The sequence below is a fragment of the Drechmeria coniospora genome, chromosome 02 (genome assembly GCF_001625195.1).
Source record: "Drechmeria coniospora strain ARSEF 6962 chromosome 02, whole genome shotgun sequence".
NCBI classification, from domain to species: Eukaryota; Fungi; Ascomycota; class Sordariomycetes; order Hypocreales; family Ophiocordycipitaceae; genus Drechmeria; species Drechmeria coniospora.
Window position 1 is genome coordinate 9727872 of NC_054390.1, and position 13160 is coordinate 9741031.

The 13160-nt window shown below is 57.0% G+C and overlaps 4 protein-coding genes across 4 annotated transcripts; 3 read left to right on the top strand and 1 right to left on the bottom strand.

The window, feature by feature from the left end:
- Positions 1-4467: 4467 nt before the first annotated feature.
- On the top strand, positions 4468-5742 carry DCS_05795 (Transcriptional activator hac1; the record flags this gene model as incomplete). Its single annotated transcript, XM_040803096.1, has 3 exons — positions 4468-4781; positions 4861-5289; positions 5343-5742. The coding sequence occupies 3 exons, from the start codon at positions 4468-4470 to the stop codon at positions 5740-5742; spliced, it is 1143 nt and encodes a 380-aa protein (XP_040658129.1).
- Positions 5743-7332: 1590 nt separating this feature from the next.
- On the bottom strand, positions 7333-8253 carry DCS_05796 (uncharacterized protein; the record flags this gene model as incomplete). Its single annotated transcript, XM_040803097.1, has 1 exon — positions 7333-8253. The coding sequence occupies one exon, from the start codon at positions 8251-8253 to the stop codon at positions 7333-7335; it is 921 nt and encodes a 306-aa protein (XP_040658130.1).
- A 382-nt stretch (positions 8254-8635) lies between these two features.
- On the top strand, positions 8636-9499 carry DCS_05797 (NADH-ubiquinone oxidoreductase 21 kDa subunit; the record flags this gene model as incomplete). The annotated part of the gene is made up of 4 exons (XM_040803098.1): positions 8636-8710; positions 8780-8796; positions 8912-9117; positions 9219-9499. The coding sequence occupies 4 exons, from the start codon at positions 8636-8638 to the stop codon at positions 9497-9499; spliced, it is 579 nt and encodes a 192-aa protein (XP_040658131.1).
- Positions 9500-11954: 2455 nt separating this feature from the next.
- On the top strand, positions 11955-12343 carry DCS_05798 (uncharacterized protein; the record flags this gene model as incomplete). Its single annotated transcript, XM_040803099.1, has 2 exons — positions 11955-12126; positions 12183-12343. 2 exons carry the CDS (start codon positions 11955-11957, stop codon positions 12341-12343), a joined length of 333 nt encoding a protein of 110 aa, XP_040658132.1.
- Positions 12344-13160: the final 817 nt, after the last annotated feature.

Here is a 13160-nt window from a genome sequence, read left to right on the forward strand (position 1 = left end):
GCCGGGGATTTAACGTAGGTGCACCTGAAAGGTCGTCGAATGCTTGTATTCCCACTCCGTCGGGTGTTGCATTTTTAACATGTCCGCACGACGGTACGCCAAAGGCCGGGGATTTAATGCAGGTGCACTTGAAAGGTCGTCGAATGCTCGCATTCCCACTCCGTCAGCGGCCTATGGTGTTGCATTTTCTACATGGCCGCACGACGGTACGCAAAAGGCCGGGGATTTAATTCAGGTGCACTTGAAAGGTCGTCGAACGCCCGCACTTGAAAGATTGTCGAATGCTCGTATTCCCCCTCCGTCAGCGGCCTAGGGTGTTGCATTTTTAACATGTCCGCACGACGACGCGCAAAAGGCCGGGGATTTAATGCGGGTGCACTTGAAAAATCGTCGAATGCTCGCATTCCCACTTCGTCAGCGGCCTATGGTGTTGCATTTTTTTCATGTCCGCACAATGGTACGCCAAGGCCGGGGATTCAATGTAGGTGCACTTGAAAGGTCGTCGAATGCTCGCATTCCCACTCCGTCCGCGGTCTATGGTGTTGCGCTTTTTTACATGTCCGCACGATGATACGCAAGACGCCCGATGGACATCTACAGCAAGTACGTCCACACTACGCGCACATACGGGTATAGGTAAATTGACAGGCATTTTACACCTGCGATGCCGTCCGTCGGCACCAAGCACACCCGATGCCGTCCGTCGCACCAAGCACACCCGATGAGGAGGAAAGGGAACACGCTGGTCCCACGACGAGGGCCGCTTTTGTCAGGCAATATTGGCCACGGTGTCGACACATGCAGGTCATGTTGGGAGCCGAACACGCGGACGCGCCACGCGAATGTCGAAGAGCACCACGGCCATGAATCATCACGATGCAGAGCATGCATCCATCATGAGCGTCGGCGTGGTTCCTTTCAGCTTTCGGGACAACGGAACCAATGGTCGTCTCACCATCGACAAGACTAATGCACCGTCGTTGGTCGTCGACCATTACCGTCGTCGACGGCGCGTGGGATAGCCCTGGGCGGAAAGTCTAAAGCCAAACTACGTGATATTTACGTTTACACTATTACCGACGATCCGAGCGAGAGTCAGGCAACGCCAAGCCTAGCAGCACTTGGATCTGGCAACGGATCGATACGAACTAAACAAGTGCGAAGCCTAGCTAAACTCTTGAGGATGAGATTGAAAGAAGCTGCCGCGACATGTGGGGGCCGTCGGTTCCCCGACCGTCTCGCCGCCCGTCTCGCCGCCCGTCCGCCGGATGCGGATGGAGGCCCGGAACGCCGTGCTGCGATTGGCCCCGGCACGCTGCGTATTGACTTGTAGCGGGAACTTGGCGATGCGACAGAGTTAATACTCCCAAGGTGCTACAGGGTAATAGCTCGCTAACTTGCAGGAGTTGACTTTCCACCGTCGGGCAGACGTCAGCTCATGAGGAGCAAAAGTCGGCTGTGCCGCATGGAAATTGCGTCGGAACATACCGTTTTGTCACGAATTAGCATCCCCGTGACGAGAAATAGGTTTGAACTTTTCCGACGGCCGGCCGTTGCTTTGGTTGCAACCCCTTCTCCGTCCGCTTCCCCACTGCGCTGGTCGTCGTTTGTTGTTTTGGCCACGCAGTTTTCATTCACATTTCCGGGCCGCCCGCACCAGAGAAGTCGTACGAGCACATTCCGTCAAGCAGCATGCGACGAAGCCTAGGAGCACGGAGTTGTCGGCAACATCTCGTTCAAGGTTCGATTGCGCAAGCCATTTTTCTCCGCCTCTCCCTGCCGATGACCTACCCGTACTAGTACGAGTAGGATCTCGGGGGGCATGTAGCGGCATCTGCTGCTAGTCCGGGGGGTCATTGACGACCATCAACTCGTGCTCGGTACTGCGAGTATTATCACGGCACTGTACAGAGTCATCACTCCCTTGTCATTGCAGGCAGACGGCACCAAGAAGGGCCTGCTGGGAGTGAGCACCTGCGTGGCGGACGGTGCTCCGGCGCAGGAATAAATGGCCGAGCCGCGAGCCCCGAGTATTGATTCTAATGCTCTGCACTTGTGCACTTGCGGGTAGGAGGCATGATGGCGTCTGGGGCGCAACGCTCCCGTCCCTCCCTTTCAAAACGACATGTCCATTTTTCGTTCCGATACTTTGGCCCGCAAGCTTTTGGCGGATTCCTTCCGTGTTGCGCCAAAGATGGGGCTGGAATGAGGGTGAATGCCTCGAGGAACGAGCAATGCAGGCGAAGGAGCAGGACGAAGTAGAGCATTGGATGTTGATGCAACGGCGTGGAAGGGGAAGCGCGAGTACAAGTACGAGTACGCCCAAGTAGATAAATCCTGTACTTGGTGTAAGTAATTACGTAAGTAATGATAAGTAATGCTTGCTTACGGTACTCGGTAGAGCAGTTGTAAGTACTGCTCAGGTACCTGGTGGTAGGGACATGCACGAGTATACAGTACAGTACTTGCAATCATTCAGTACTCCGTAGTAATACAGGACGGACTACTTACTGACACTGGAGGTGGAGTCTACAGTACAACCATGTGTCGGTGAGTCATTGTACATGTACAAGCAATCGTGTGATGCACAACTGGGTGCGGGTGTACATGTACTCTGTCATGAAGGGAGTTGCATGCTTGCTCAAGTACTGTACTTGACGGAGTACCTGCAGCACAGCACGGCCTTGTACCGATGCACTTTTGGGCATGCGGCACGAGTACATTGGTACTATTACTTACCTGCAAGTACAACCACTGTACTCCGTACCCTGGTTGCATGATGGATACGATACTGTAGTATTAATACATCAAACCCGCCGAAATACCGAGGATACGTTTGTGCACCCCTGCACTGTACGTAAGCAAATGCAACTACTGACTGTGCAACGCAAGTACTTACTTACGCACATGTACTTCCATGCATGTACAAGTACACTTAAGTACTGTACGTAAGTACAGTGAGCTCGGTACTCCGTACGGTAATAATTACTGCACATGCACATGCGCACCAGCATCCCGCCAAGTTCTGCAGTGGTACCAAGACTTTTCCGCCGCCGCAGGAGAGATGCCCGTGATTGAATTGGCACCGATGGCAAGTATTGTGGATGAATGGGCGGATCATACCCCGTACCCGTATGGAAAGCAAGTACAGCATATGCTTTTTGGGTGCTCGTACTTACGTCCCCTGGCAGCGCCCTGGCTCTGATGAACCAGTACTTGCTTCACTAGTTCGCGCGCACTCGTACATGTACATGTACATGCGCGGCGGAGAGGATGCGCGGGGACTGCTCAGCACGGAGTGGTGCGTGCGTGGTATCGGTACATGCGACGACCGTCCCAGGCATTCGCATCAGGTATTACCGACCGTTACCAATGGGAGGGATTAGTACCGATAAATAGCTACGAGCTAGCACTGCAAGTACTTACAGCAAGTACTCCTCAGACCTACAGTAGATCTGCTGCTAGCCCGAGACCACCGCCCCGCACGCTGCCGAGGGACGCAAAATTGCCTGCCCTGCGCATCGGTGCCGTCGCGTCGGAAAGCCGGCCAGATTCTCTTCCAAATCTCGCAATTTTAGCACAAAGTCTAAAACGGAACCCTGATGCCTCAAAACGCTACCTGCAGATAATTCGCCTCGTAGCGCTGATCGCTTAGCTTCAGCCTGGTGGGGCGATTCTTGGCCTCTCCCAGCGGTGCTTACGAGTCCATGGACGGAGCCTCGGGGGGGGTTTGCGGACGACGCTAGCAAGTACAGGGTACCGCGCGCCGCCCTGCGCTTCGCCCCGTCGAGCGCGTACCCGAGACTTCCGCCGCCGCTCTGGGCTGCCCCTTATGGCTGCATAACCGGGGCAACAAGCAAGGGCGACGGGGCGCTCCCTGGCGTCAGCCCCTTTCTGCCTCAGGCGTCCATCTCCCGCGAGACGTACCACCGTGTCCTCAAGATAAAGAGGCCCTGCTCGCCGCCGCAAGATTCACGATCGATCATCAACGACAAGAAGACACTTGTCAAGTTAATGCCCTCGTCACCTGACCTCCTCGCGAGCGGCATTTAACACCCTCCCTCCTCCCCCCTGGTGCGCTGACTCATCTTGGGTCGCTGCCTGTCATGCTACGCGCGTACATTGGCAACCTTTAGAGAGGGATCGGGCCTCTTTTGCTTCATTCTTCCCCCCTTCGTTTCTCTGCCAGCATACATAATATTCAACCATTAACACACTCACATCACAATCACCAAGACGGCTGCAGCTACATCACAACCTCCAAGACGGCTGCTGCTACATCACAACCTCCAAGACGGCTGCTGCTACATCACAACCTCCAAGACGGCTGCAGCTACATCACAAGCACCAAGACGGCTGCTGCTACATAACAGACCAGCGGACCAGTCCACATGAGGACGAAGCCCTAAACGCCCAACCACGCACACCCACCCCCCCCCTCCTTCAAACCACGCACGTCCGGCAAAGATGGAGTTTCAGTCCACCTCGCCGACCGTCAAGTACGAGCAGTCGCCGCTCGAGGCGTACGTCCCGGCCTCGGGCGACGACCTCACGTCCCTCTTCACCCCCACCACGCCTTCCTCGGCGAGCACGATGAACCCGCTCGAGATGATGACGCCCCAGTCCTACTCGGACGACAGGTCACGACTCTCGGTCGTGCCCGAGGAGAACACCGAGGATGACCTCGACGACGAGACCCCCGCCGGCTCGGAGAAGAAGGCCAAGAAACGCAAGTCGTGGGGTCAAGTCCTCCCGGAACCCAAGACCAACCTCCCTCCAAGGTGAGCATCCGTCGCCCGTCGCCCGTCTCCACCCTCACCCCAACCCATCGTTGTAGCCCTGCTGACCCGACGCCGCCAGGAAACGAGCCAAGACAGACGACGAAAAGGAGCAGCGCCGCGTCGAGCGCGTCCTGCGCAATCGCCGCGCCGCCCAGTCCTCGAGGGAACGCAAGCGGCTCGAGGTCGAGGCCCTCGAGAAGCGCAACAAGGAGCTCGAGACGCTCCTCCTCAACGCCCAAAAGGCCAACCTCGCCCTCGTCGAGGAGCTCAACCGCGTCCGCCGAGACTCGGGCGTCTCCACCCGATCCTCGTCGCCCCTCGATTCCCTCCGCGACGACCAGGTCACCCTGTCCCAGCAGCTCTTCGGCCCCCAGGACAAGCCCAAGACGCCGACGCCTCGGGTCGACGGCCTCATCCTCTCGACGGCCATCCCCACCGTCAACCCCGCCTCCATCTCGCCCGAGCGCAGCCCCGTCCCCGACGCCCCGTCGGCGGCGCCGGAGATGCCGTCCAGCGAAGCTGCCTTGGCCTCCTCCCCCGACTTGACACAACGTCCTGCAGAGATGTTGTGCGACCTGCAGTGTCAAACGTCGGCGGAGCTGCCCAAGTCGTTCCTGAACTCGCAGACTCCGGCGTCGCCCCCCTTGGCCTGGACTATTTTCCTCCACGCGACCCTGGCTTCGGCGTCGGCCATTCTTTCGGCATGCCGACGGCCGCTGACGCAGATCGCTATGTCCTCGAGAGCGGGCTTCTCTCTTCTCCCATCTCCTCGACTCTTGGCGACGATTATATGGCTGGTGACTATCCCGCCGGCAACGGCTTCGACTTCTTCAACATGGACGACTTCCTCCACGACGAAGCAAACCACGTCGCCTCCGACATTGTGGCAGCGAGCAACTTCGCCGCTGCGGACCACGGCCTCGAGCTGCACGTCCAAGATGCTGAGATTCAAGTCTATTAGACAGATCCTATCCAGCAGCCCCAATCTGGCGCGTCCCCTGATGGATGCGACGATGGTGGCGATGCGGTTGGCCTCTGCCCAAGGATGCGATGATCGGTTCCTGTACTTGCCGAGCGAGTCCGGTGCGACGCGCGAACAAGTGAGCGAGCTGGTGCGGTGTTGGAGGGGCGTCGCCTTGCCCTCGAGCGAGGTCCTCCTCGCTCTTCTCTGGACCTTGAAGGTCGAGGAGCGGAGGATCCGACAGCGGGAGGGCCGGGCCGTCCGCGAAACCAATCATGGCATTCCGCCGGTGGAGCAGCCGTCCAAGGGGACCTACGTCCTGAAGGTGGCCAAGAGGCTGAGGCGAGGCAGACAGAACGGCGGCGGCGGCGTGTCGAAGCGCCTCCGCCTGCCGTGAATGAACGGGTGGGCATCTTTTTACTTTTGAGAGCGTCGATGGACGGGCGTCAAGGATCGATCGAATTGACCGGCGTGCTTCGAAGTGCACTTGCAGTTTCCGTCGCGCTACTCTGGTTGTAGTATATTCGTGATGGATGGGTACACAAAGTATGATGAATCGGCTTGAATGAGAATATGGCCTGCTATATGTACAATTCACGGTCCCTCGGTTTCATGGAACATCCGTCGCCTGGCGAGTTGACCGATATGGCCTGCTATATGTACAGTTCACGATCCCTCGGTTTCATGGAACATCCGTCGCCTGGCGAGTTGACCGATATGGCCTGCTATATGTACAATTTACCGTCCCTCGGTCCCTCGGTTTCATGGAGAATCCGTCGCCTGGCGAGTTGACCGGCGTGCTTGGAAGCCGTACTTTGGGTTTCCGTCGCGCTACTCGATATTCGTCATGGATGGGTATACAAGCATGATGAGAAACCGGCTTGAATGAGAGTATGGCCTGCATTCATGCACAATTCACCGTCCCCCGCTTTCATGGAAAATTCGTCGCCTGGCGAGGTGGCGAGCGACGATGAATTGATGCTGTTGCTCGTCCGCATCATGGCCCCTCCAACTCGTCCATCGCTGCCTCGTCGAAAATTCACCGTCACTCGCTTTGATGGATAATCCGTCGCCTGGCGAGGTGGCGAGCAAAGATGAAATTGATTTCGTTGCTCGTCCGCATCATGGCCCCTCCAACTCGTGCATCGCTGCCTCGTCGAAAATTCACCGTCCCTCGCTTTGATGGAAAATCTGTCGCCTGGCGAGGTGGCGAGCAAAGATATATTGATTCTGTTGCTCGTCCCCATCATGGACCCTTGCATCGCTACCTCCTCGTCGAAAATTCACCGTCCCTCGCCTTCATGGAAAATCCGTCGCCTGGCGAGGTGGCGAGCAAAGATGAAATTGATTTCGTTGCTCGTCCGCATCATGGCCCCTCCAACTCGAGCATCGCTGCCTCCTCGTCGAAAATTCACCATCGTCTGGCGAGGTGGCGAGCAAGGATAAATTGATTCTGTTGCTCGTCCGCATCATGGCCCCTCCAACTCGTCCATCGCTGCCTCGTCAAAAATTCACCGTCCCTCGCTTTGATGGATCCGTCGCCTGGCGAGGTGGCGAGCAAAGGTAAATTGATTCTGTTGCTCGTCCCCATCATGCCCCCTCCAACTCGTGCATCGCTGCCTCCTCCTCGTCAAAATCATATCCGCTCTCCTTGCCGCCGGAACCGTCGCCCGACGGGTGCACGTTTTGGCGTACATCTTGCCCCTCGGCCTCGGCGATCAAGGCATCCAAGTCGTCCTCGTCCTCGTTCGTCGATGGTGGTGGCCGTGGCCGTCGTGCCTGAGCCTGAGGGTTGCCCCATCCCTCCGCCTCCGCTTGCAGAGCGTCGACATCATCCTCATCGAATGCATTCTCACGAGCAGGTGGACGTCGTGGCGTGACGCCGTAAAGATCGTCTGCATCGGGCACCTCCGTGTCTGACTGTGGTGTTTGCGGCCTGGCTGGTTGCTCACCCGGCCTGCTTCCACTGCCCTCGACCGCGCCCGTGCCCTCCTTCTCATCCATCAACGGCAATGTCTTGCCACCGTCGTCATCGTCCTCATTGTCGTCGTCGTGCACGTGGGATTTTTGACTGCCCTCTTTGATCCAGCCATCCCGCGCCACCATGACTTGCTTCTTGTGGCCGGCCTTTTCCACCATGGCTAGAGCGTCGAGGAAGCGGGCCTTGGGAAAGAGGTCGTCGAGCCAGAGCTGATAAAAGGAAAGAAGGCGTGCCGTGTCGGAGAATTCGTGGCCCTTGCCTTTGATCTTGAGGCTGCCGGCGCGTTCGCGCAGTTTCGGGATGCCTGCAGGGCCGAGGAGCCGTTCCTCGTCAAGCTTGACGTTGGGTACGCGCGCGCGCTTCTTTACGGAGACCTCCTCGTCGATGCCGAGGCCGCTCGAGCTCGGCTCTTTTCGCTTCGCCGAGGATGGCGGGCTCGGCGACGCGAACGGGTCGTCGGAGAGGTCATCGACGGTATAGTTGTCAAGTGCGTCATGGCGGGGAGGTGCCGACGCGGTTGCAGAAGGCATTCTCGTGTAGTTTTTTCCGATAGAAAATCCGAGGTCAGGTCATGCAGGCGTCATATGAAAGTCGAGAGTTGGCTGTGTATGCATGAATGTTGGTGTGAATGTGTGAAGCTCTTAACGCGACTTGCTGGCGGGGAACGCGACTTCGTTGCCAGCGTCACGACATACCGTCTTGCTTACTAATATTGGGTAGGGAGTACTTGTAATGAGGTGCCTTGGCCTTTGACCAGCTGCTGACTCATCACTTGGAACTATTGTGATTGCCGCATCACGTGACTGTGTCCTGAGGCGCCCAGCCTCCACCGCAGCTTCGCCTTGAGACGATGGCCATGTAGGAGCCTCGTTCAACTGAGATCGTTCGACGAGGGAGAAAAGCAGCTGCACAATGGCCGAGACGACGACGAAACCGAGCCAATCGACCTATGTCGGAACGAGCAAGGTCGTCCAGACGCAGTATCCGGTAATGTTCCGTGGCCAACCTCGCAGTGCAACTTCGGAGCGACTGACCATGACCTTTGATCAACTCTAGCTCATCGACAATGACCCGTACGTATCTGCAGGACGCCCACCCCTCCAAACGATGGCGCGAGCAGTCGATGGAATTCTCCCATGGTTTTAAATCGAATGGACCCAATGGATAGGCGAGCTGACGAGACAGCAGCCATTTCAAGCGCGTCGTTGGATATGCTCGGACGTCGGACTACGTGGCCGGCGCGACCGCCGCCGCTTTTGCCCCGGCTGCGCTGCTCGCCCTCGAGAAGTTTGCGCCCTCTCATGTCGGAAGAGGAGGCTTCGCCAAGGCGATGAGGTTAGCCGGCTTCGTCGGTCTCGCCGGTGGCTTCCTCTACTTCTACCAGCGCTCCAGCTGTACGCTTCTCCCTCCCTCGCGTCGCCGACATGCTCTCGCGGGCAGAGGAGCGAGATTTCAAGTAGAAGTTTGGCAAAGGTAGCTGACGATTGATGTGCAGTGCGCTTCTATGGCGCGACCGAGAACGAGCGCGAGGTGCGGATGGACATGCGCGAGATGGTCGATAGGGTCAAGGCCGGGCAGCCGCTGTACGGCGAGAGCAAGCTGAGCCCATACCTTCAAGGCGTCGCGGCCCGACAGAGCAGGTACTCGGCACTTTTGCTGAGCACGGTGCCGTGGTTCAACTTTGTCAATCACGACCAGCACGGTGTGGACACGGCAAAGTATTACCAGCAGGCCGAGAGGGAGCTGGAGGCGGAGCGGGCGGCCAAAGGTGCATGAGGTGCGCGCCAAGAAGGTGACTTTGCGGGAATAGCGAATTCTGTGTATATTGGCCCGGACCTTTGCTGCCTTGGGTCCGGTATTGTTCGTAGGACGAGCAATGAGATGTAAGACCTTGTTTCGTTGACTCGTGCGGTGGCGGTATTTCGACAGGTCGCCGAGGTCGCCGCGGCAACTTGCATGAAACTTGCTGCTATTCTCAGCGGAGCTGGAACAGTAAACTTCTTGCCCATGCGCGATTGATCCCGCTCATGGCTCGGCTCGTTGATCCTAGGACGCGGGTGGGCGAGGAACCTCGTGGGTCGAGACAGCTACCCTGTATCTTGTTCGCTTTCAATGCTCCGGCTGCTAAGACGGAGTCTGTAGAAAACATGGTTGCTCACATGAAAAACAAAAAAAAAGCAGATGCTCTGTATGTAGGGGCTTTATTGACATCAATCCTCATTGGCCTTGCTATTTTGCTGCCGTGAATGTAACGGTTGATGACGGCAACGTCTCCATGTTGTGGACGAAAAGGACCAGACGGGCCCAACGAGGGAGGGAAGAGAGCTATCAAATCTGCGCATTATTTCTTGCTTGTACTTGAAGGCAAAAGCCAAAAGCAAATATCCGGGAACATCAACTCTTTTCGATGCATTCAATAGGCAGGTTCGGGTGCTCCATTTACCCTCATGTCCGGGACTCCCTGTTCCCCCTCGTCAGTTATCAAGCGGATGAATTTGATCGTCGATGGTGTCGCGAGCCTCTCATGGGAAGGTGCACTACCATACCATACACAGCACAGTACGTATGCGTCTATTGTTTGCAGACGGAGTGGCATTAGCATCTTCGGTCTGTTCATCATGTCTGTCAATCCATGCCCATCGTTGAGAGTGAGATTTTTGCCACGCGGAGTGATGCTCATAATACCACGTTTCCAGCGTCTCTAGTACGTGCTGTGCCGGTATGCGTGAAGAATTGTACGTACCATGGCTGGACTCGAATTCAACTGGTCGAAAATGTTTCAGTGCCACGGATTTATCATCGCCTTGCTCCGTGGTGAAGAAAAGGGACAGCAGTCAAGGGATGGCAAGTTGAGTTGGCATTGGACGACGATGCAAGTTGGACGGTTCACGCCGAATATGCGACCGAGAAGGCGTTTCCGAGCAATGCGGATTGTGCGGATGCAAGAATAGCCGCAGAATAGCCTCCCAGTCGTCCAATACTATATGCACTTGTTGGATCTTGTTGAATGCCTAGGGGTGCCGTTCCTGATCTTAGTGGTGGGCAGGGGTGTAGGCTGAGACAACAAGTGCCGTTTACCCAACCGACCACCAACCTCACGACTACCGAGGGACAAGCTGGAGCACGTTCAGGTACGCTTTCCGGCAGCTTGCTGGCAGTCGCCTGCGCCAGGGACGAAGCGTGTCGAAGCTCCCCTCCGTCTGTCGGCCGTGGATTGTCGTCGACACCCCCCAGCCAGGACGTTGGTGGTCAACGGGGAACATGCCGGGCGGCACGCCAGTTCCAAAGCCGCGGACAAGCAACGTGTTTGGAGAGTGTCTGCGGATAGGCATTGCATAGCCGCCCTCGCTCGTGAGAAGAGCCGGCCCTACTCTTCGACGGCTCTTTCGCATCAGCCTTCAAATTCTCCTGTTTATGACGAGTCTGCCGGAGCAAGACAGGGAGGCATTTCCAAATCGTCGGTGAGGAGGTGCCGAAGAGTGTTGGGCGTCAGCTGCAAGGCTCGCCAATACCAACTTGCCCAAGTTCCATGCGAGGCATTCCATCCGATGCTGACAATAGTCCCCATGTGGTCCCTCCTGTGGGGGAGTCTCGGTCGCTCAACGGCGAGAAACATGGTCTGAGACTAGCCACATATCTCGAGATAAGTCAAGTCGAAACGGCGATGGGACTTGCCGCATGACCCTTGTTTTCCACCATGCATGGCGATGCTCACCAGGCTGCGCTCGGTTGCTTGACGAAGCGTCGAGGGGGACGGCTGCCATTCTCCGGCGGAAGCGATGACGCAGGTGCATATGCGTGGACGCAACGAGCCAAGGGGTCACACCAACGTGCATGTACATGCGCATGCGTGGGTGCCATGGATCGTCGGCAAGTACATGCAGGGACAGATGGAGCAAGGCGTGGCGATGGCCCCCTGTCTTCAACTGCCGTGCCGTGCCGTGCACAAACATGACTTGTTCGAGGGCGGCGAGGCCCTGGGTGAGACACTCCCGTCGCCCTCGATGAACCGACGTGGCAGGTGAAGCACCAAGACCAAGACCAAGACCCCTGCACGTGCTTTGTGAGCTCGACTCCAGATGAAGAGAGAGACGGGTATAAAAGAGGTGCTTCGTCGTGTCCATTGTGCAACGAAGGCAGTCGGACATCAGCTCAATCATCAAAGAAAACCTTGCCTCAATCCTCCACTCACCTCCCTCAACGCTTCACTTTCCAACGACCAAAAGCAAAAATGCAGTTCTCCATCGTCACCGTCTTGGCCGCCGTCGCCGGCATCGCCATGGCCGCTCCCGGCTCGGCCATCGAGGAGCGCGCATCGACCGTCTGCTCGGGCGCGCTGTACACCAACGCCCAGTGCTGCACGACCGTCTTGCTCGGCATCGTCGGGCTCGGCTGCGACTCAGGTATGTGTTGGTGGTGATGGATCGATTCCATGATGCTCCTATACTCCCACGTGAAGCTGGTGCCGGTGCAGGTGACGATGTCAGTACTGACGAGAGAACAGTCTCCGGAACACCTACCGACGCCAACGACTTCCAGACCAAGTGCGGCACCAAGGAGGCGGCCTGCTGCGTCCTGCCCGTCGCTGGCCAGAATGTTCTCTGCAAGTCCCCCGAGTAAATACAATCGGGGAAGGGGAAGGGGAAGAAAGGGGCGGATGACGTTGAAGATGGAGATGACTGGAGATGACGATTTTGTCGAGGCATGGCAAACGAGTCAAGATGATATCCGGCATCGCTCGCGTTCGACTCGACGACGGTCTGAGTTGATGATGATTTCGTCGAGGCGTGGCAAACGAGTCAAGATGAAGTTCGGCATCGCTCGCGTTCGACTCGACGGTCTGAGTTGATGATGATTTCGTCGAGGCGTGGCAAACGAGTCAAGATGATATCCGCCATCGCTCGCGTTCGACTCGACGACGGTCTGAGTTGATGATGATTTCGTCGAGGCGTGGCAAACGAGTCAAGATGAAATCCGCCATCGCTCGCGTTCGACTCGACGACGGTCTGTCGTGGGAAATTCAAACAATAATCAATAGTATCGTCTACCCCGACCTGGTCTCGGCCGCTCCATCTCAAGCTGGCGGCGCGTCGCACTGAATGATGTGAATGATTTTCCCCGCGTCGGTGGGACACGGACGAGAAGCATGTTGGGTGGAAGAGTTTGCATCGCCACGCTGTAGAAGGTATACTGAAGCGGTGGCAACTGCGGATGGGGTGGCGGCTTGGTGCCTCGAGTGCTGTGTCGGTACAGGGCACCGCACACTCACGGAGTACAGGTACACCTACATCCTCACCTACAGGCACAGATGCAAAGTACAGCTACCTCTAGAAAGGAAAATAGCCGGGCCGGCCGAGATACGACAGTAATGGGGTCGGGAAAGGGAAGGGTCTCTTTCGATCGTGCCTGCTTCCGCGAGTCGACGGCATGTATACGT